Source organism: Pezoporus occidentalis, unplaced genomic scaffold (genome assembly GCF_034315485.1).
Source record: "Pezoporus occidentalis ecotype Australia unplaced genomic scaffold, CSIRO_AGI_Poc_V1 ctg196, whole genome shotgun sequence".
Lineage (NCBI taxonomy): Eukaryota > Metazoa > Chordata > Aves > Psittaciformes > Psittacidae > Pezoporus > Pezoporus occidentalis.
Window position 1 is genome coordinate 1580356 of NW_026913811.1, and position 19779 is coordinate 1600134.

The 19779-nt window shown below is 41.0% G+C and overlaps 2 protein-coding genes across 3 annotated transcripts in view; both read left to right on the forward strand.

Annotated features, from left to right (window-relative positions):
- The window catches only part of MEGF10 (multiple EGF like domains 10), a 99170-nt gene extending 85303 nt beyond the window's left edge, over positions 1–13867 (forward strand). For both annotated transcript variants that reach the window (XM_062617443.1, XM_062617442.1), the window contains exons 18-25: positions 834–962; positions 2927–3055; positions 3584–3820; positions 5239–5366; positions 5522–5645; positions 6556–6600; positions 10008–10214; positions 11131–13867. In XM_062617443.1, coding sequence (XP_062473427.1) covers positions 834–962; positions 2927–3055; positions 3584–3820; positions 5239–5366; positions 5522–5645; positions 6556–6600; positions 10008–10214; positions 11131–11291 — 1160 coding nt within the window. In that variant the 3' untranslated portion in view covers positions 11292–13867. The remainder of the gene's footprint in view (positions 1–833; positions 963–2926; positions 3056–3583; positions 3821–5238; positions 5367–5521; positions 5646–6555; positions 6601–10007; positions 10215–11130) is intronic.
- Positions 13868–17627: 3760 nt separating this feature from the next.
- PRRC1 (proline rich coiled-coil 1) overlaps positions 17628–19779 on the forward strand; it is a 28622-nt gene continuing 26470 nt past the window's right edge. The window contains exon 1 of the mRNA XM_062617446.1: positions 17628–17733. The gene's annotated coding sequence lies outside the window, so the exon portion shown is untranslated. The remainder of the gene's footprint in view (positions 17734–19779) is intronic.

Sequence of the window (19779 nt, forward strand, 5' to 3'; positions counted from 1 at the left end):
TGGGTAAGAGTTCATATTAAGTTTGAGAAGTAAGCATTTATTAGAGATAGATATTGATAAAGTTGGCTTCTTTATCACATTACAGCTTCAATTTGGTTTACCTTCAATCTGGGCACCCCTGGTGTCTGTAATCTGTGCACAACTGTTATTTTGAACTCAAGAAAATTAAGACTGCTGTCTTCTGCATTCAGTTCTTAAGTACACTTTTCCATATAATGAGAACTCTCCTTTTTCAAGTGAATAATATAGTGGCAGGAAATAACTGATGTACTATAGGGCCATATGGATGCAGTTTGGGAAGACATTCACTATACTGGTTCAGCTGTCAGCTATCATGGTTATTTTGCTTCCTGCTGGTGAATAATGATCTCTCTGTGGTGACATGTCTTCATGCTGAAATGGTATCTTGGCAAGGAGCTGAGATACAATATGTTTTTATTTTTTTATGTTTCAACATCAACTGTGCAAAAATATGTCCAAGGGTTCATTTGTCACTGAATAGAATCCCTGCTCTGGTTCACAAACTGCCCTCTTTCTCCTCCTTCAAATATCTTCTTAAACCCATTTCTTTGAAGAGACCTTCTTGCTGCCTTCTTCTGAACATCTGCTGTCTGTGCAATTTCCCAAACTCATTTTTTTGTAGTTTTTGCCTAACATGTATTTTAAACTACTTAAAATAGGGTAGGTCTTGATTTATTATGTTTATAGAATGCCATGCTGAGTAGTAGGGCTATAGATATGACTTCTCAATAACATACTTAACCAGGATATTTGCATTTCATTTCCAGAGCCGTTGTTTCACTCCTTTTCCACTGCTTCTTTTTGTATTGCAGGATGTCCCCTAGGGTTTTACGGGAAGGACTGTGCACTGATATGCCAATGTCAGAATGGAGCTGACTGTGACCACATCAGTGGGCAGTGCACCTGCCGCACAGGGTTCATGGGGAAGCATTGTGAGCAGAGTAAGTAGGGATGGGAATTGTCCATGCATGATAGCAAATATTAAACCCTGAGCCAAACCTCTGTTGTTTTGGCTGGTGTTGTGATACAACCTCTTCACTTTAGTGAAAATTTTGATGGGGAAAGAGCTTCAGGAGTTGGACCTAAGCTTTTTCCAAACAGATCAAAGCCTGCAGAATTAGTTATTAAGACTGGTTCCGATTGGAATGGCTGTTTCTTTCAATTTATAGCTACATGTAAGATGCATTTGTACTTCATTCTAGTTGCTTTGGACATAGTGCTAAAAAACCCCAACAACTCTGTCTTGTAAGTGTAACAAATGAATCGAAGTAATTGTCATTAGCATAAACCACAATGAAAACTAATAGAAAAGTAAAGAAGTACATCAATCCTAGAGGATAAAATTAATTTTATGATGTGATTTTACAAAACAATTTGATGATAAAAGCATCACCATTTTGTTTTCATATGTGCGTGATTCTTTATCCTAGGAAAACAAGAATAACACCACTGACATCAACAGTGTTACAATGTTGTACAATATTAAAAGAATAATCGGGCTTTTGGCCCAAGTTTTGCTAATGCTACAGAGTGGTGCTGCCACCCTTCATGGATTATATTGCATTGCAAAGCAGTCTTTTCAACCTGCTAAATTATAAAAAATAATTTTGAATACTTCAGGAAATCTAGCTTTATAATTAAGTTTTATAGATTTTATACTTCATAGTATAATCTGATAATGATTTAACAATATTAAACATTTTTGCATTTCTGAATTTGAATTTAAATTTTAAAAATGGACTTTTCATTTCAGTTCAGATTTCAAAATGCCAAAATACATTATAGTGTGATGGGGTTTGCCCAAACATTGTCTTCATTACTTACAATCTTGTTTTACTGGGTATACCCAAGAGAAGGAGAAGGTATATAAGCATAAAATTCCACTTGAGTCTAGATTTACCAAGATTGTAAGAATATTTATCTGGCATCCAATGTGTTACATTATCTTGTAAATTATTTCTAAGTTAGAAATACATAAAAGATGTGGTATATTCTTTTAAAGATGAAAACCAAATTAATATAGTTACAAAGTCCTGAGAGATTTCAGAAAATTGAGTCTCAGAAGGTGAAGAAATACCACAAATTCCTCAAACCGTCAGAACTACAGTAATGCAACCAGCCACACCCTAACAGAGGTGGTGGTATAGAGGAAATAATTTTTATCAGTGTAGGATAATTCCCTATCATGCTGATTACATGATGTAGAAAACACTTTGATCAGTAATTAATTACTGTATTGAAGTCATTTTGCATGAGAAAAAAAATAACATAAAACTCTTCCAATGATCTTATTTTTCATAATTTACCATTTTTCTCCTGTAGGTAGTTCCTTAATGTATACATTGCAGCACCAAAATATGCTGTAGGCATACTCTTACTACATCAGCACATCTGTCATATGACATAACACTAGCCAGATGTCTGGTTCCACTCGTATGATTATGTGATATTTCAAGAAGGGATCTGAGTAACCTGCGAGACTTGACATTCTGGTGTAAAACTGGCACTTTGTTGCCAGTTTAAAGGGTCTTCTACCTTTTAAATGTTGGCGTTTGTGGGGGTTCTTTGTTTGGGGCACAGGTAAGATTTTGTTGTTGTTTTGGTTTATTTATTTTATTTTATTTTCTTTCTTAAGTTCATTGCCTCGGCGACAGCAACAGTACAAGTAAAGGAAAATCACTTCTGAATACAATCTCCTTTCCCACGCATACACACACATACCGACAGGACCTCTCAGGAACATCCTGTTAGGTCTACTACTAATAACACATTGCCATCTGCTGGCCATGTATAAAAACGTATGAGGTTAGAAATGTATGGTACCATGTAAAGCGCTGTAGATCTGTAACACGAAAACATTTAAGAAGTACTGTGTCTGATGTTTATTTGCACTTATTTTGTGCAGAATGTCCTCAAGGCACATATGGGTATGGATGCCGGCAGATATGTGACTGTCTGAACAACTCAACTTGTGACCACATCACAGGAACATGTTACTGCAGCCCAGGCTGGAAAGGGGCCAGGTGTGATCAAGGTAAAACCTAGATGCAATAAAATTATTGCAATTGTTTTATATAAAACTTGGATTAATATATTAAATGCCATATCTATATTATTCATTAAATTAACCTGATAAGGCATGTGTGTTTAAACAGTCCATTCTATTAAATTATACATGTTCTGTAGATTTTTTTAAATATTAAATGCCTCAGTGATAGTTTGTTGGAGCAAAGAATTCAAGTGTAGATTTCATAACATGTTTTGCAGTGCTCTGCTGTCCCAGGCTGCTCATAGAGCATGTGCTTTACCTGCTCTCTGCTTTTGCCTAGTGAGTGTTCTTACTTTTTCAGCTCCATGAAAATATCTCTTTCTTTGAAGAAGATTAATGCTTTTCCTTAAGGCTAGGATTGTCTTCATATTGCTTTCTGACATAGTTTTATTTTGGCATTATTAAATGCAGTTAAATTAGCAGAAAGGTTTAGAAGTGAAATATTGTCTTCTGCTTCTGACACATAAGCCTCTGAATTTATGCCACATATTTTCATTTCTTCTTGTATTTCAGCTGGTGTAATTATAGTGGGAAACTTGAACAGTTTAAGCCGTACCAGTACTGCCATCCCTGCTGATTCTTACCAGATAGGGGCTATAGCAGGCATCATTATTCTTGTCCTGGTTGTGCTTTTCCTGCTAGTGCTGTTCATAATTTACAGACAAAAGCAGAAAGGAAAAGAAACAAATATGCCTGCAGTGACCTATACCCCTGCTATGAGGGTCATCAATGCTGATTACACCATTTCAGGTAAGTGGTATTTGGAACAGGGCTTTGTCTCTTGATCTTGTGCTCGTTTAGCTGAGCTCTGAAGTGGTTCAGCTGTGCCCCCAACAGGGCTTAATTGTGCATGCTTCACGTTTCTGCATTAGTGAGCAGGAACATACTTGATTTCAGAAAAGGATGACTGCAGTTCTGCCTTGGAAGCTTTCCTGGAAGGGGAGGCTGGGGAGGGGTTCCCTGTTTAGGAAGGGGAAGAGTGAGACACTGCTCTCACCTGCCTTTCACAGGAGAGAAGCCCCTGAGACCAAATTGACAGCAGTGCTGGTGAACTAGCACACTAGACCAGTGGGATGCAATAGTAGACTTGTGTGCTTACCTTTCAGCTATCAGGGACACTTCACCTGAGTTCAGAATGACTCTGTGCCAGCATCTACAGCTGCTTAGCTTGTTCTGCATCATAGTCTTTTAATCTCTGCTTTTGATACTATGAACATGGCTTACCCTGGTAAGATAAATTAACTGTTAAGAAACAAGTGCCAATACACCTTGCTTACACTGTGTAACCTTTTGAACCCTCAAATGTTTTTTCTGCACTAAAATGTGGAAGTATGCACGTTTCTATTCCTCTTTGCTTATTTTTAAACAGAATTGAAAAGTGTGGCAAAAAATAGTTTCTACACACAATGCCAACAGCTTGAATACAGACAGACTGTTACAGCTGTAGAAAATCAGGATTTTACATTAGTTGTGGCAAGATTCTGTAGAGAGGCAGATAGCAAAGTGGCTTAAGTTTAAAACAAATTAAGAGAAGGAGCAATGCTCCTGAAACAGAAGTTTTCGACCTATGAAAGTGCATGTGGATGGGTACATGAAACTATGTGGCATATATAACAAGTATAGAGATATGCCTTCAGTACTTTCCTAAATATACAATTATCAGCATAGAAACCTTCTCAACCAAAAGGTGTATTTATATCACAGTGTTTAATAACCATTACCGTAAATTGAGAATAGATTTTTACCTATTCTGTTTCTTCGCTTCTACTCCTTTGTACGTTGAGCGAAAACCTGCTTGCTCTGTTAGGTTTAAACTCGCTTACTATAAACTTATTAGGTACCCTTGCTTTTATTAGGAAGAACAGTGAGTACTTCTTTCTTTGCCTTCTGTATATTTTTATGATTTTATAGATCTTTAACATACTCTCTTTTCCACCATCTGTTTCCAATCCAGAGAAGATTGAGATTTGAAACTTCAGGCAGTGACTAGTCAGTTACTATCTCTAATTTCTTCAAATGGATGCAAAATTTTTAAACTTTTTTTTTTTTTTTTTTCCCAAGAAACTGTATCAGATTCTGAAATCAGGACAGTACTGTCAAAAACATATCCTGAGAAAGAAATGCCATGTTATTTTTAATTGTTTATTTGTATTTCTTTTCCATTTCAGAAACCATTCCTCATGGTAGTGGTGGAAATGCAAACAGTCACTATTTCTCTAATCCTAGTTATCATACTCTAACTCAATGCACTACCCCACCTCATGTCAACAGCATGGACAGGCTGACCCTGGCAAAGGTAAAGCACAAAAATCTGGATCCTTTTGTGTAAATGAGCCTTTGATTTGCTTCCCTAATGTTTCTTGTTTAGTTTAACTTTCCCTGATTATCACATGGAAATTCAGCAACTTTCCATCAGTTTCAGTTTCTATAAAGTATCTTTCTTTGATACAGGCAAAAAACAGCCAGCTGTTTGTGAACCTTAAAAATGTGGAACCTGGAAAACGAGGCAACATCATGGACTACACAGGGACACTGCCAGCAGACTGGAAACATGGTGGCTACCTCAATGAGCTTGGTAAGAAGGAAAAATAAAACAATAAGGAGAATGTGAATGTTACTCAGTGTGTTTGAGATAAAAAAGTAACTCCTTTTGAGGAACAGTGAATCAGTCACAGCAAATCAGTCTGATGCCCAATGGAGACAAGATGTGCAAAGTATCTCATTTTTATAAAAAGATTTGCTTATCAATTAGTTTCATAAAATAATGGGTACTGTACAGTAAGGGTCTGTTTTTTTGTACAGTTTTTACACTGTACAAAAATTACATATTCTTTTTAAATAAATTAGGGGTTGCATATAGATTAGTAACCAAGTAAGTGCCAGGTCTCTGAAGACAGTTGTCAGGCACTGCTGATTGCAAATGTTTACATTGGGATTTATATTGAGAGAAATCTGTTACTAACAGATAATTGCAAAGCTGTAGACTTAGACAATAGGTGTTTAGGCCATTTGTGCAGGCCAAGGGACTGGAACAGAATGACTTTGGGCAACACAATGGGAGTGGTTAACTTTGGAAGCGAAGTACCAAGAAATGGAGCTATCTTCAGGTCAAGACAGGATGCCTTTCTGGTAGATACAGTTTATCCAGACTAAAAATACTCTTTAAACAAACAGCAGTTATTAGGCTCATACAAGAGTAACTGGGGAAACGTAATGGCCCATGACATATGTGAGGTTGAACTAGCTTATTCCATGGTGCCTTATGACCTTAACCACTTTCCCTGTTCAGAAAGCTACTGTTTGAAAGCATGCAAGCAAGTAGTAACAATGCTTCTGTACCCCTGTATCAGGCAGTTTCACAGGGCTTATAAGAGAATTATTCTGTTGAGGTAGAAATTAGTCCCAAGGCAATTTTAAAAGCTTTAGAAGTCGTTATCTAATCATTTTTCTAAAACTATTCTGTTTATTTGTGTTGTTTTTCTCAGGTGCTTTTGGACTTGATAGGGGATATTTGGGAAAGTCCCTGAAAGGTGAGGTGATTTTCTGATGCATTTACGTGAATTGTGTAAACAGTCAGTTTACTCTTCTAATTTATCTTTGGTTTCTGTGTGAAGAAAACATAAAATAATTTTGGACTAAGTTATTCCTAGACATTAAATCAATGCATGAATTTTTATTTTTTTTTCTTTTGAGTGGCAGGTTTAAATAAAATAAAAAAAATCCCAACAAACTACAAAAAAACAAAACAACAAGCCAAGCCTTTTTAAGTTCCCTATGTGTCACATCCATCAAATGTTTCTGTAATAGCTGAGTCACAAAATAGTCCTATTCTAAATAGCAGAACAGGGATGGCCCTTGAAATCAGCCTAGAGAGCCAGGTAAGGATGCGTGCTGCCTCTGAAAGGCTTTAAAAGAGATACATAACAACCCCATGCAGCACTACAGACCTTGGAAAGCGTGGCTGGGAAGGTGATCCATGGAAAAGGACCTTGGGGTGCTGACTGATGGAGCTGAACATGAGCCAGCTTGGGCCCAGGCAGCCAAGAAAGCCAATGGCATCCTGGCCTGTATGAGCAATAGTGTGGCCAGCAGTGCCAGGGCCTGCACTCGGCACTGGTGAAGCTGCACCTCAAATCCTGTGTTCAGTTCTGGGCCCCTCACTACAAGAGAGACACTGAGGAGGTGGAGTGGGTCCAAGAGAAGGGCAATGAAGCTGCTGAAGGGTCTGGAGAGTAAGTCTTATGAGGAGCAGCTGAGGGACCTGGGGGTGTTGAGTCTGGAGAAGAGGAGGCTCATGGGGCTCTCTCAACTACCTGAAAGGAGGTTGTAGTGAGGTGTGGGTCAGTCTCTTCTCCCAAGAAACAAGCGTCAGGACAAGAGGTAATGGCCTCAAGCTGCACCAGGGGAGGTTTAGATTGGATGTAGGAAAAATTTCTTCACAGAGAGGGTGATCAGGCATTAGAATAGGCTGCCCAGAGAATTGCTGAAATCACCATCCCTGGAGATACTTAAAAGATGTGTAGATGTGGTGCTTATGAAAAGGTTTAGTGATGGACTTGGCAGTGCTGGGTTAACAGTTGGACCCAGTGAACTTAAAGGTCTTTTCCAACCTAAACAATTATATGGTTAATGGAAGCCCAATTAAAAATATATTAAAGCAGTCACAAAGTTAAGCACCTACCCACTGACAGGTTCACTAAGGTTGGTCTCATACTACATATTCAGAGTCAGGAACAAGCTGAGAAAGTGTCAGCTCTAGAGCTTAAATAGCATAACACAGAACAACACAGAAAACAAAGGAACACAGACACCACAAAATCTCTTCCCAGCATAAGAAAACACATCATCTCTTAAACTAGTTATCCGTTCTTCAGTTAAAACCTGAAATAACAAGCCACCTGATGTTTTCTTTTCAGTTCTATGTGCACCTTACAGAAACTTTTAAGAAGCTGGTTACTCTTCCAGTGTGGCCTCATACTCAAATTCTGATAGGATCATAGAGCAGTTATGGTTAGGAAAGACCTTAAGATCATCTAGTCCCAAACCCCTGTCATGGACAGGGATGCCTCACACTAGACCATGTTGCCCAAGGCTGTGTCCATCCTGGTCTTGAACACTGTCAGAGATGGAGCATTTCTTTGGGCAACCCATGCTGGTGCCTCACCACCCTTCACAGTAAGGAACTTCTTCCTTGTATCTAACTTGAACTTCCCCTGTTTAAGTTTAAAGCCATTAACCCTTGTCCTGTCACAACAGTCCCTAATGAAGGGTGTCCCCCCCCGGCAGCATCACTGTAGGCCTGCTTCAGATACTGGAAGGCTGCTATGAGGTCTCCACGCAGCCTTCTCTTCTCCAGCCTGAGCAGCCCCAACTTTCTCAGCCTATCTTCATACGGGGAGGCGCTCCAGTCCCCTGATCATCCTCATGGCCCTCCTCCAACAGCTCCATGTCCTTTTTATGTTGAGGACACCAAAACTGCACACAGTGCTAAAAGTGGAGTCTCATGAGAGCAGAGGAGAGGGGCAGGAACACCTCCTTCGACCTGCTGGTCACACTCCTTTTGATGCAGTCCAGGATACAGTTGGCTTTCTGGGCTGAGAGTGCGCACTGAAGCCGGCTCATGTTCAGTTTCTCATCTAACAACACCCGCAAGTCCTCGTCCACAGGGCTGCTCTGAATCTCTTCTCCTCCCTACCTGTAGCTGTGCCTGGGATTGCTCCGACCCAGGTGTAGGATCTTGCACTCTGCATTGCTGAACTTCATGAGATTGGCATCAGCCCACCTTACAAGTGTGTCAAGGTCCTTCTGGATGGCATTCCTTCCCTCCAGCGTATCAACTGAACCACGCACCTTGGTGTCATTGGCAAAGTTGTTGAGGGCGCACTCAATCCCACTGTCCATGTCACTGACAAAGATGTTGAACAGGATCAGTCCCATCACCAATCCCTGAGGGACACCACTTGTTACTCCTCTCCATCCATTGACTGCAACTTTCTGCATGTGGCCATCCAGCCAATTCTTCATCCACCAAGTGGTCCATCCATCAAATTGATGTCTCTCCAGTTTAGAGACAAGGATGAGCAGGACAGTGTGAAACACTTTGCACAAGTCCAGGTAGATGACGTCAACTGCTTTGCCCCTATCCATCAGTTCTGTAGCCCCAACATAGAAGGCCACCAAATTGCTCAGGCATGATTTGCCTGTCACCAGCCACCTCATTGTCTTTCACGTGCCCTAAAATGGTTTCTAAGAGAATCTGCTTCAAGATTTTGCCAGGCACAGAGGTGAGACTGACTGGTCTGTAGTTGCCTGGGTCATCCATTTTCCCCTTCTTGAAAATCAGGGTTATATTTCCCTTTTTCCAGTCATCATGAACTTCACGTGACTGCCATGATTTTTCAAATATGATGGACAGCAGCTTAGAAACTTCATCCTCCAGCTCCCTCAGGACCTGTGGATGGATTTCATCAGGTCCCATGGGCTTGTGCACATTCAGTTTCCTAAGATGATCAAACTGGCCATCCTTAATTTCACCTTACCATTTGCCCAGACACTGCCATTGGGAATAGTCTTAGATCACTTAATTTAATAGTGTCCTGAGTTTAACAATTAGAAAGGCAAAAAGTATTCTGAAGTTCCTCTTAGAAACTGATTCTACACATTTTCTGTAGTTAATTCTGGCTACTATTTTAATGAGAACTGAAGGTTCTCAGACCTTGTAAAAGAAATTTCCTGCTGGCAAGATCAAGCCCATGAAAAATCATACCATTAGAGGTACTTTGCACTATAATAACTTTGAAGTGTTATAACTGGTTTCCACTTAAATAATCATTTATGGCTAAGTTTTTTGAACTCAGAATTAAAGAATGTCCTGGTTAGCAGCAATGTCCATAGTACGTAGCATGCTTGAGAGAACAATGTGTTTTAATTTTTGCAGATCTAGTGAAGAACTCAGAATACAATTTAAGTAATTGCTCTTTAAGTAGTTCTGAGAACCCATATGCTACTATAAAAGACCCACCGGCTCTTGTACCAAAAAGTTCAGAATGTGGATATGTTGAAATGAAGTCACCAGCACGCAGGGACTCCCCATATGCTGAGATCGCCAGCTCTGCTTCAGCCAACAAGAACATTTATGAAGTTGGTGAGTACAAAATCTACTTCCAGATGTTGGAAGGCTAAGAACAAAGACCACAGGGTTTTTATTCTTTGAATTATTCTAAACAGAACACATGAAAAATTACTGAAAAAAAAAAGATGATGCATTCAGATTCTGGTTTCTGCTCAAAAGCTGTAACAATCTCATTCTTTTGACATAAGCATTATAATTCGCAAGAACAGAGTTTGAAATACCTTCAGCTCTGTTTTGTAACCTGGAGGTACCTCTGTTTAAACAACAGTATAACATAAGCTTAGCATTTGACTGCAATATAATTCAATGCTAGATTAGGCTGTCAAGTACTGAATACAGCTGGATTAAGTTTATGGGAGGAATAGGAAAGATCTGTTTCCTCCCCTTGGTCAGAAAAAACAGCATCTTCACCGACAGACGTAGTAGTTAATTGATATGGGCTCCATCTAGCTACTGTTTTAGTATAGTTACAGAAAACTTTGGGCTCGTGTGGAAAGGTAGTTGTCCTAATGGTGTTTCTAAGGATTTTTATGAAATCTTGAATAAAAGTTGTGGGTGTTTTGGGATTTTTTTGTTTGTTTGGTTGGTTTTGGTTTTGTTTTGCTTCCTTTTTTTTAGGTCTCTTTTTTTTTTTTTCTTTTTCGTTTGTCCACACATAAAAAACAGATGCTGGTCCACTTGCCTCTGTCAGTAAACATACTCATGGCAGGGCCCTGTTGCAAGCCCACAAGTGTAACTTACTTTAAAGCCAAGACCCCTAAACATCAGCCTTTGTTTTTACACCTGTATTTCAGGACTAAGCCTGACAAGCAATCTCTATATTGATGCAGAAAGGAGGGGATATATTTTAATGTGAACTGAAATGAAATACAGTGTTTGCCTTCTCTTTTGCCGCTTCTGGTGTTAAATGTGCTTTCTTTTATCACAGAACCTACGGTGAGTGTTGTCCAGGGAGCATTCAGCAGCAGTGGACCTTTCAGCCAGGATCCTTATGATCTTCCAAAAAACAGCCATATTCCATGTCATTATGACTTGCTACCAGTTCGAGATAGCCCCAAATCCTCTGCAAAAGGGGTCAGCAGTGAATGACCCCAAAAGCTGATGTGTAGCACAGTGGGACTCTGAAGGGGCAAAGTGGCATGGTTGTGCTCCTTCCTCTAGTTCTACCATTATATTTGGCTCCTAATCTGTCCAGCAGACAATTGCTGTACATTAAACAGAATCTCAACATGAGGTTTGTATTGTGTATACAAGTGACAGATGGACAAATGCCACACTCTGGGGATCCTCTTCACGCTTTTTTTTTTCATGGCAGTAAATTTTATAGAAACAGGTATGCAACACATTTATACTGAAATATACTGGCTTAAAAACATTAGTTTGCAGATCAGTGTTGATAACAACCCATTTCAACAGTTTTAAATATAGACTTCATGTTTGTCACGTTTGAGGAGAAGTACTCCCAGGACACTGCAATTTACCAAATACCACTTCATGTAAGTGATCTGAGTTACTAGTTATGCAGAAGAAAAACTGCCTTGCCAAATTTTACCTTCCATTCTGATCTTTAGTCAAGACATACTAAGAGACAAGATCTGATGGGGATAAGTAAGCACAATTCTGCAGTTTGGGAAATCCATCAGTACACGTTTTTGTCCATTACTGGTGGTAGGCATACCATATTGAATATTTTTGCAGATAAAATCATTGTGTACATCCATATTACATGCCTCAATATCTCTTGGTACTGCAGCACCAGTCTTCAATGAATCTTTTGCTACTGTTCATATGCTGCAGTTCTGACCACTGTTTCTGCCGTATACAAATAATCCATAACATATCAGTAATCACTTCAGAAATATGTAACTTAAATCAGTTTATTTTTGTCACCATGGACTGTTTATGTAAGGAGTGGACAAAGGTGATGACTGCTGTAAATCTTAACTGCAAGGAAGGGTTTACATTTTATAAACAGGTAGTAATAATGACTGTAATATAGAATAAAAACAGTAAAGTGTTGTTTTCTTTCTTAGAAATAACTAAGCAATCTCTGTGCATATTTGCTCAAAAGGCACCTTTTCTTTTTTATAGTTGATGTAGGGAAACATGCTTAAGCTGGTCTTTTGCATTGCTAATAACGTGCTCCCCATTCTTCATTAACTTGTGTCTCCATTTTTACGCTGTGTGTCTGTGTTTTTAGTGATCTGTCTTGTAACTGCAAAAGTACTCCACTGTGTGTCCATTTCTTTTGCATTTTTGCTAACTGGACTTTATTTTATCTGGTTATAGACACCTCTGTGCAGGAGGAGAGTACTAAAGTAAGAATTCCTGTCATACTGATCTCTGTCAGAGGTAGTTAGCATAGTAGTTTAACTTAACAAATTAACTAGGAAAAAAAAAAATCCAAACCAACAAGATGGTTTTTTTGAGGATAATAAGACGAATGCAGGAAAAAAGTAAAAACAGTCCCTCTGTGAAGTTTAGCGCATTCTGTTGACTGTATGGATGGAGACAATCTTTCCAAAAGGCTCCTTTTTCTCCCTTCAAAAGAGTCTTGTTTTTTAAGTGCACAGTTCAGTGGAAATTAAATTTGCCAAGGTATCCATGTATTGAAGGAAAATTGTTGCCCAGACATGTCAGCCTAAAAAAAAAATAATGGTCGATACAGGTTGGACATTCTCTTTCCGTCGAAAGTTACCTTTAGAAACCTAAAAATGATGTCGCAATATTATTTCAGCTGCTGTTGCTGTCAGTGATGCTACCTGCTAATCATAGTCCAGCAGGCAGTAACATTACCCTGGCAAGCTTTTTCACCTTGCCCTGGTGGTACTCTGTAGCTTCTTGTGAATAGCTTGTCCTAGGGGTTGGTATATCCCCAACTGATGAAGAAAGGACACAAGTGGTTGCATTATATGACATATAAGGGAAAGCACTAGTCCTCTTTCTGCGTTTGGGGTCACATTTTGGCACATGAGACCTGTGATAATGATGATAGGAAAGGCAGTCAATAGGTTAAGAATTCTGTGTATGTGCTTCCCAACTTAGCACAGAGAGTGCCACAATTTTTATTGTTACATCTGGACTGTAATACAGTCTGAGACAAAGTCTTATCGCTATTGTGAGAACATTGATATATTCTGAAGAAAATCACAACCAGTTGCCTTTGGAATACTAAATGCAACAGAGGATCAACTGGAAGAAAAACTGGAAAAAAAATTGGATTATTATTTTTGTTTTTTTTAAAAGGAACCCCAGAGCTGAAATGGAAATACAGTTTGCTTTTAGTTGTTGTCACTGAAGTGGTGATAAATGAGAGATCTGCAACTGAAGACATCATTGCGGATGTGTCCAAGCCTGAGAATGTATATGCCTGCATGAAGTGCACCGTGACATACTTAGTTCTTTCTAGCCATAAGCACTGGCTCTTTTGCAATTCCCTGGGCATTTCTTATATATCTTTGGAATAAATAATTTGATTATCTTTGCATTTTGCAAGTACAGAAATTAACTACAAGACTTCAAAAGCCAGTTACAATTTAATCCTTCTGTAAGGCAAAAGTATTGATTTGGTTTGTGTGCATATAGATAACATGTAGAGCTACTGGTATATACTTGTGTTTGTACCTTATGAAACAGACTTTAAAATAAAACCTTTCTTCTCTCAAGCCATGAATAGCAAATGCTGTATTTAGCAACTGTGAGCTCAAACAAACTTATTTTTCTTCCTCTGTGTAAAATTCGGAGACCGCAGATGATCTTCGTAATATAACCAGTTCCTTTTTCATGTGAAAAAGTGAACAGCTGAATAGACTACAATCGTTTGGAAATTTCCATAACATCACATATCCTCAAGTGATATATTCAGCCAAATATTCGTGAAAACAGATGAGTTTCTGATAATGTTGCCTATTTTATGTTCTAAATATATGCATTACCAAAGTCTGCCTTTCTATTTGTGGGTTAAACTCCTGCTGCATAGTCAGCATTAAGCAATACCTGCATATATCTGAGCAGGATTTGCAATACACATTGGTGAAGTAAATAGCTTGTGAATTTATTTCAGTGAATGATCTTTGGTAGACACTTAGAAAACAGACTGCCTGCAGGGGTAATGTATTCTTGTTAAATGATGGCAGTGTATCATTCCAAAGGAAAAAAGTGCATGGGACTCACATTAGCAATCCTGCTGTTTCCTATATGGCTAGGGTGTATACTCTGCTGTCAATTTAAGACAACCCCAACTCAATCCTTATGACTGACACACAGCCCTCTTTGTATCACAGTATGCTCTTCAAGAGAGCTTAAATATCTTTGAGCATACATGCTATACTGTCCTGGATACAATAATTTTAGCAAACACCATCTACTCAGAGAATTGGCTTCACCACAGACAGTAATGGAAAGAGATGCCTTGCCTCTATATATTCACATTACAACAAGAAACATAGCATTGAAAATGGAGATAGCTATCCCTTAGCAACTTGTTATCAGTTTAATGAAGTGCAAAATGCTGCACAAAGTTAATAGCTGGTTTTAAAGTAAGTAGTGAGTATAAACTTTAGGTTTTAAATAATATAGGCATATTAATTCTGGTCATTTAGAAGCATCGTAAACCTGAAAGCTTTTTACTATATCAAAGATTTTTAATCACAACACACTGCTACACATAAAATTTTGTCCTTATCTCCCATTAATTTGAATTGGAGATGTACATGCAGATTAGAGGAGAAAGATTTCATTGTACTCGTACTTTCTGTTGAGACAACCTGCAAAGTCAAGTTTATACTGAAGTGAAGTTGGGATAAAATCAAAAGTGGGGAACATGTTATTTAAAATATACTGAATTTTTCAAGTACTGTGACTTCAATTGAAATTTTTATTAGATATGTGTCCAAATAATAATCCTTAAACTGAAGCTCTAAAGTCCAGACTAAAGAATACAGAGCTAATTTTGACAAAAATGCTTTATATTAAAGATTATATATATAGTGGTTAAAATTACTAAAGACACAAGGGTGCATGTTTGTTAATTAATGTATAGAAAATCATGTAATTTGGTACACTTATTAGTGCTAGAGCACTGAACCTAACTCTTCTATGTCCAGTTTTTTAGCCCACAAGACTTCACTTTGATATGATTGAACTGTAATGTATTTTTAAAAAAACCTATCAAGTATGCTTGGCTTCTTTTCTTAGCTGTAACAAAAAAAAAGTGTTCTGTTGTGAAAATATATCTATTTTCCAAAGATGACTGATGTTCATCATTCTGCCCTTCACTACCATTTATTTCACTTCACACACCTGTAGGTTAATGTAATAAAGTTTCTAATGAAAGAAATACTTTGATTTTTTTTTCGTTTTTCATTTCCTTTGGATGGAAATAGCATGGGAAATACAGAAAATATTACCCTTGTCCATGCTGGACCACCAAGCAATATATTTTATTTTCCCTTTTTTTAGAAAGCAGGTAGTTTATGAGATGCTATGCAGAAAATCAAGGTTCATATTGAACTGTGGAACTTGTGTGATTACTGCCTGTTCCTGAAGGAATTAGTTATGTGAACAGGGTGATGCTTTCCAGCCTGTCCCTTGAATACTTAAAATTTTAACCTTGATTAAGATGGAGACCTGGGTTGCCAAAAGCAAGGCATTTTCCCTTTTTGTTAGGATATTAGCCTTGGATTAACCCTTAGAAAAACAGTTAACCAAAATACAAACACAACTTAAAAGGGGTAACATACATAATTTCTTTTTTATTACTCTGACACCCCCAAACATGGATCTACAACACTGGCTACCGGTAGATGAGGTGGGAAATTTTTCTTTCCTATCACAGTTTAACAATGAGAGACTGACATTAAGAACTCATACTAGAAACATAGAGTGGTTTGGATGGGAAGGAGATGACGGTAGTCTGTGACACAAGCAGGCCTGTGACACCCTGTGGGAGTGAGCAGTGGAGCCCAGATGGCTGGCAGGCAGTGCTGGAGTGCATGGAGGGCCTGTGGGACTTTGTTCTGCAGCTACCCAGGGAAGCACAAGATGTTGCTGAGTGAACCAGATGTGCCTGGAGATGTCTGCCGTGGCCACAGTGACCTGACATGGTTTGAGAAGACACAACTGAGGCCTTAGTGGTTGGCATGGAGTACTTATGCCAACTGTTCAGTGCAGCTCTCCATGCCTGACTCCAGCTCTGTCAGAGGATTCTCCCCAGCCCGGCCAGGTTCAGGCAGCCAGTAGACCCCCAGAGCTGAACTAGCAGCAGCAGAGGTGAGCTGGGTGGGGAATCCTCACCTGGGGTGGTGAGCTGTGGGTGTTTCCTTTTTAGAGGGACCTGGGCATTTCTTCCACCCTCCCCAAGCCAGCCAGTGACCACGGCCTCTCTTCCTTTCTGGTGTGATGCCTCCTGCTGCAGTGGCGATGAGAGCCACCTTCACCACAGCCCCAGCTCACTGCTGCCCACGAAGAGCGTGGCTGCAGAGCTGGACAACTGCTGTCCAGCATGCCTGGAGAGCTGTGTACTGCCATGTCTCCACCAATTCTACCCATGCATCCTGCACTGCGCTGAAAGCAAGCCTGAGTGCCCTCTCTGCAAGAGGACTATCGTTTCTATCATGCCCTCTGTGCGGGCTGATGACGACTTTGTCACACCATCTGCGGCATCATGTGTCAAAAGCAGCCATGCAGGAGCTCCATAACCATCCCACTGCTCACAGCCCTGCAGCAACAGAACGACGGTTTACTGAACACCAGCAGCCCAGGTGGCTTCCAGCCACACACCTGGCTCTTCCTTTACCAGCTCCCTTCCACCCCCTTCTAACCTGGCGTGCAAATGTAACGGGGGGAGAGCGGGCAAAAGGAACCCACGCACGGCACCGGCACCGGCACCGCTACCCAGCGGCGGGCAGGGAGCTCCAACTCCGCGACCCCTCCCAGCGGCAGCCCGCCGACGTGGCAAAAGAGGCGTTCCGCTCCGTGCTGCCGCCATGTTGGGTGTCGGGAGCGGCGCGCTGCCGAGGGACGCAGAGCGCGAACCCGCAACCCCCGCCAGGGGCAGAGGAACATGCCGCCAGGGGGCGCCCCGCTGCACGGCGGCAAGACACGGGACGGGCGGGTACGGGCGTAACGCCGCTAGACAGCTCCTCCGGAGACGTGGCAGCACGGGGCGGGGTCGCGCGCTGGGGTTGCTGGGAGTTGTAGTTGACGCCCGTCGGTGCCTCCATTAATCGCCGGCCGGGTCTGGGCTGTGGTGTTCCTGCGAAACGAACGCAGCCGTGTGGGCCGCGGCGAGGGGAGACACCCGGCGGGAGGGCTGGCAGGTTCTGGAGCTTGAGCTCGGTGAGGCCGCGTGTCGTGGTGGGCAAAGCGTACACACTGGCACCCGTCGTCCCCGGCGGCGGGGAGGGAGTGGCTGAAGGGCTGGGCTAGGCCGGGCCGTGGCTGGCGGCAGAGTGCCTTCCCCGAGCCCCCGGGTGGCTGCTGCGGCAGTAGGGTATCGTTGGGTGCCGAAGCGGCTGGGGCACGTCTGGAGGTTAGGGCGAAGGGGCCGGGGACAAGGTGGGAGGCTATGGCATGCGGGGCAGGGGGAGCGCTTAGGTGTTCAGGGGCGTGCCGTGTCCCTCTCCCTGACCTGCCGGCCTAGGCCGCGTCGCTCCGGCTGCCTGTCATTGCTGGGGCCGTGGCCCCTACTGCCAGCCCTAGCGGGCGTGTGCGTGCATTTGAGCGCGTAAAGGCCCCCGGCCGAGCTCCTGTAGCCGTGTAACCTGTCGCTTTTCCCTCTTGGGCGGCATGCTTAGGCTGCATAGTGCATGCCCCTCACCGGGAGGGCAGCCAGAAGCCTGACCTTGCTCTGGGCACCATAGCTTATTCCGCATGTTTAGAGCCATCTTGCCCTTTTAGGGCAGTAGTGGCTCCTGGCCTACCTACTGACAGGAACGTGCCCTGGGGTTTGTCATAAGGTGGGGATTGTGGGCGGGTAAGAGACCTTACAGCAGGACTCGTTGCTGCTTCAGTGACTGGTGGCATTGCAAGCAAATGCATGTGCCAGCACTCCATCGAATTTACAGTTGGCTGATTCTAGTACCTTGCTAGGCCATGTCTACTATTCTGCTCTTTTGGGTCATTCAGACCGACCAGGCTTCTTCCAGGCACTGTGTAGAAAGTTGGATGTCTGGCCTCAGTGCTCTTGTGTTACAACCTTGCAGCTATGGGTGGAAATGCTGGTTCTGGTAAACCCTTGTGGTCTGAGCTTGAGTTAGCATCATAGTGGAAATCCTCTCATTTGAGGATTTGTTAGTATCTGATAGAAGTGATGTTTCATCAGGTTCATTAGTCCATGGAACTGTATCAGCTTTGTGATATTTGAAAATGTCTATTTGATTGGAAAGGGTGCGTGTGGTCTAGAACAAATTCTGATGGTTGAGAGTAGTACTAAGAATGTGGGAAACAAAATAATCTTCAGGGATTTATGAGGAAGCTTTTAAAACAGTGGGACTTCCTAGTTCTTACAAAATGTATCTATGGACAATGGTAACTGCAGTACTCTCAAGACCAACCACTTCTGGCATGTCTGGTGTTTTGAGGTATCTTGGTGCTGTGTAAGGTCTGTGGCAGAATCTACTAGATTCTGCTTGGTAATTTTTTTTATTTTTTTTTTAGGTGAAAAAGGCTCAACAGTATGCTATGAATATAAAACAGGTATAGGAGAGTTCTTTTTGTGTGTGTGGTTTTTATGCTTTTGTTTGTTTGGTTTTTGTTTTTGTTTTTTTTTGTGTGTGTGGGAGTTTTTGCTTGGTTGGTTGGTTGGCTGGTTTTTCTTTCCTTGCCTGCATAGCCCTCTTTAAGGCGTTGGACTTTAAAACAAGTCATTTAACACCAGGTGATTAAACTCATGATCCCCCTATGCCCTTCTTTTGGCTTCAGGGAGACTCTCTGTCTTCTGGAACTTGCTTGCATTTAGGAGACTGGAATCTGATGAAAATTTTATCCCTGTCTTTGTGCTCTCCCTTTCTAAAAAGGAATAAACCAATGTGAAGGATTTTTCAGATGAAACTTTAATGTACTAACAGTTCAACTCTGGTTTTGTTTAGTTTTAGAGTGTTATCTTTTTGGTAGGTGTCAGCTTCAGCTTAATAGCTGAAGACTTTTGTCATGTTTTTTCTTGCTTTCTTCTAGTCATTCTGTTTTTTCTCTCGTTTGTATCTCTGTGAGTTGTTGGGCTTTATTTCTCCTTTGATCTCTCCTGTTGAATCTCCTGTATGTGCCTGTAACTCTGTCTATCAGTTGATGTAACATTTTATTTGAAGATCTGGTTGCGCTGGGAATGACTCCAAACAATTTATTTGTTCAAATAAATAAATAAATGTGCTTTATTCCGGACAGCTTCAACTTGTGGTTAGCCATTAACAATTTGTGTAACCAATACTGTTACACTTAATTAATCGTAATAGGCAGAGCTATTTGCAGGAGAAGTTTAACAGCATTTGAATTTAGTTTTCCAGCTGTGGCTTTTTTTTCACTTTAGGCTCGGGTTTGAGAATAGTTCTGCTTCTTAGAATTCTGAAGTATTGTGGAGTGG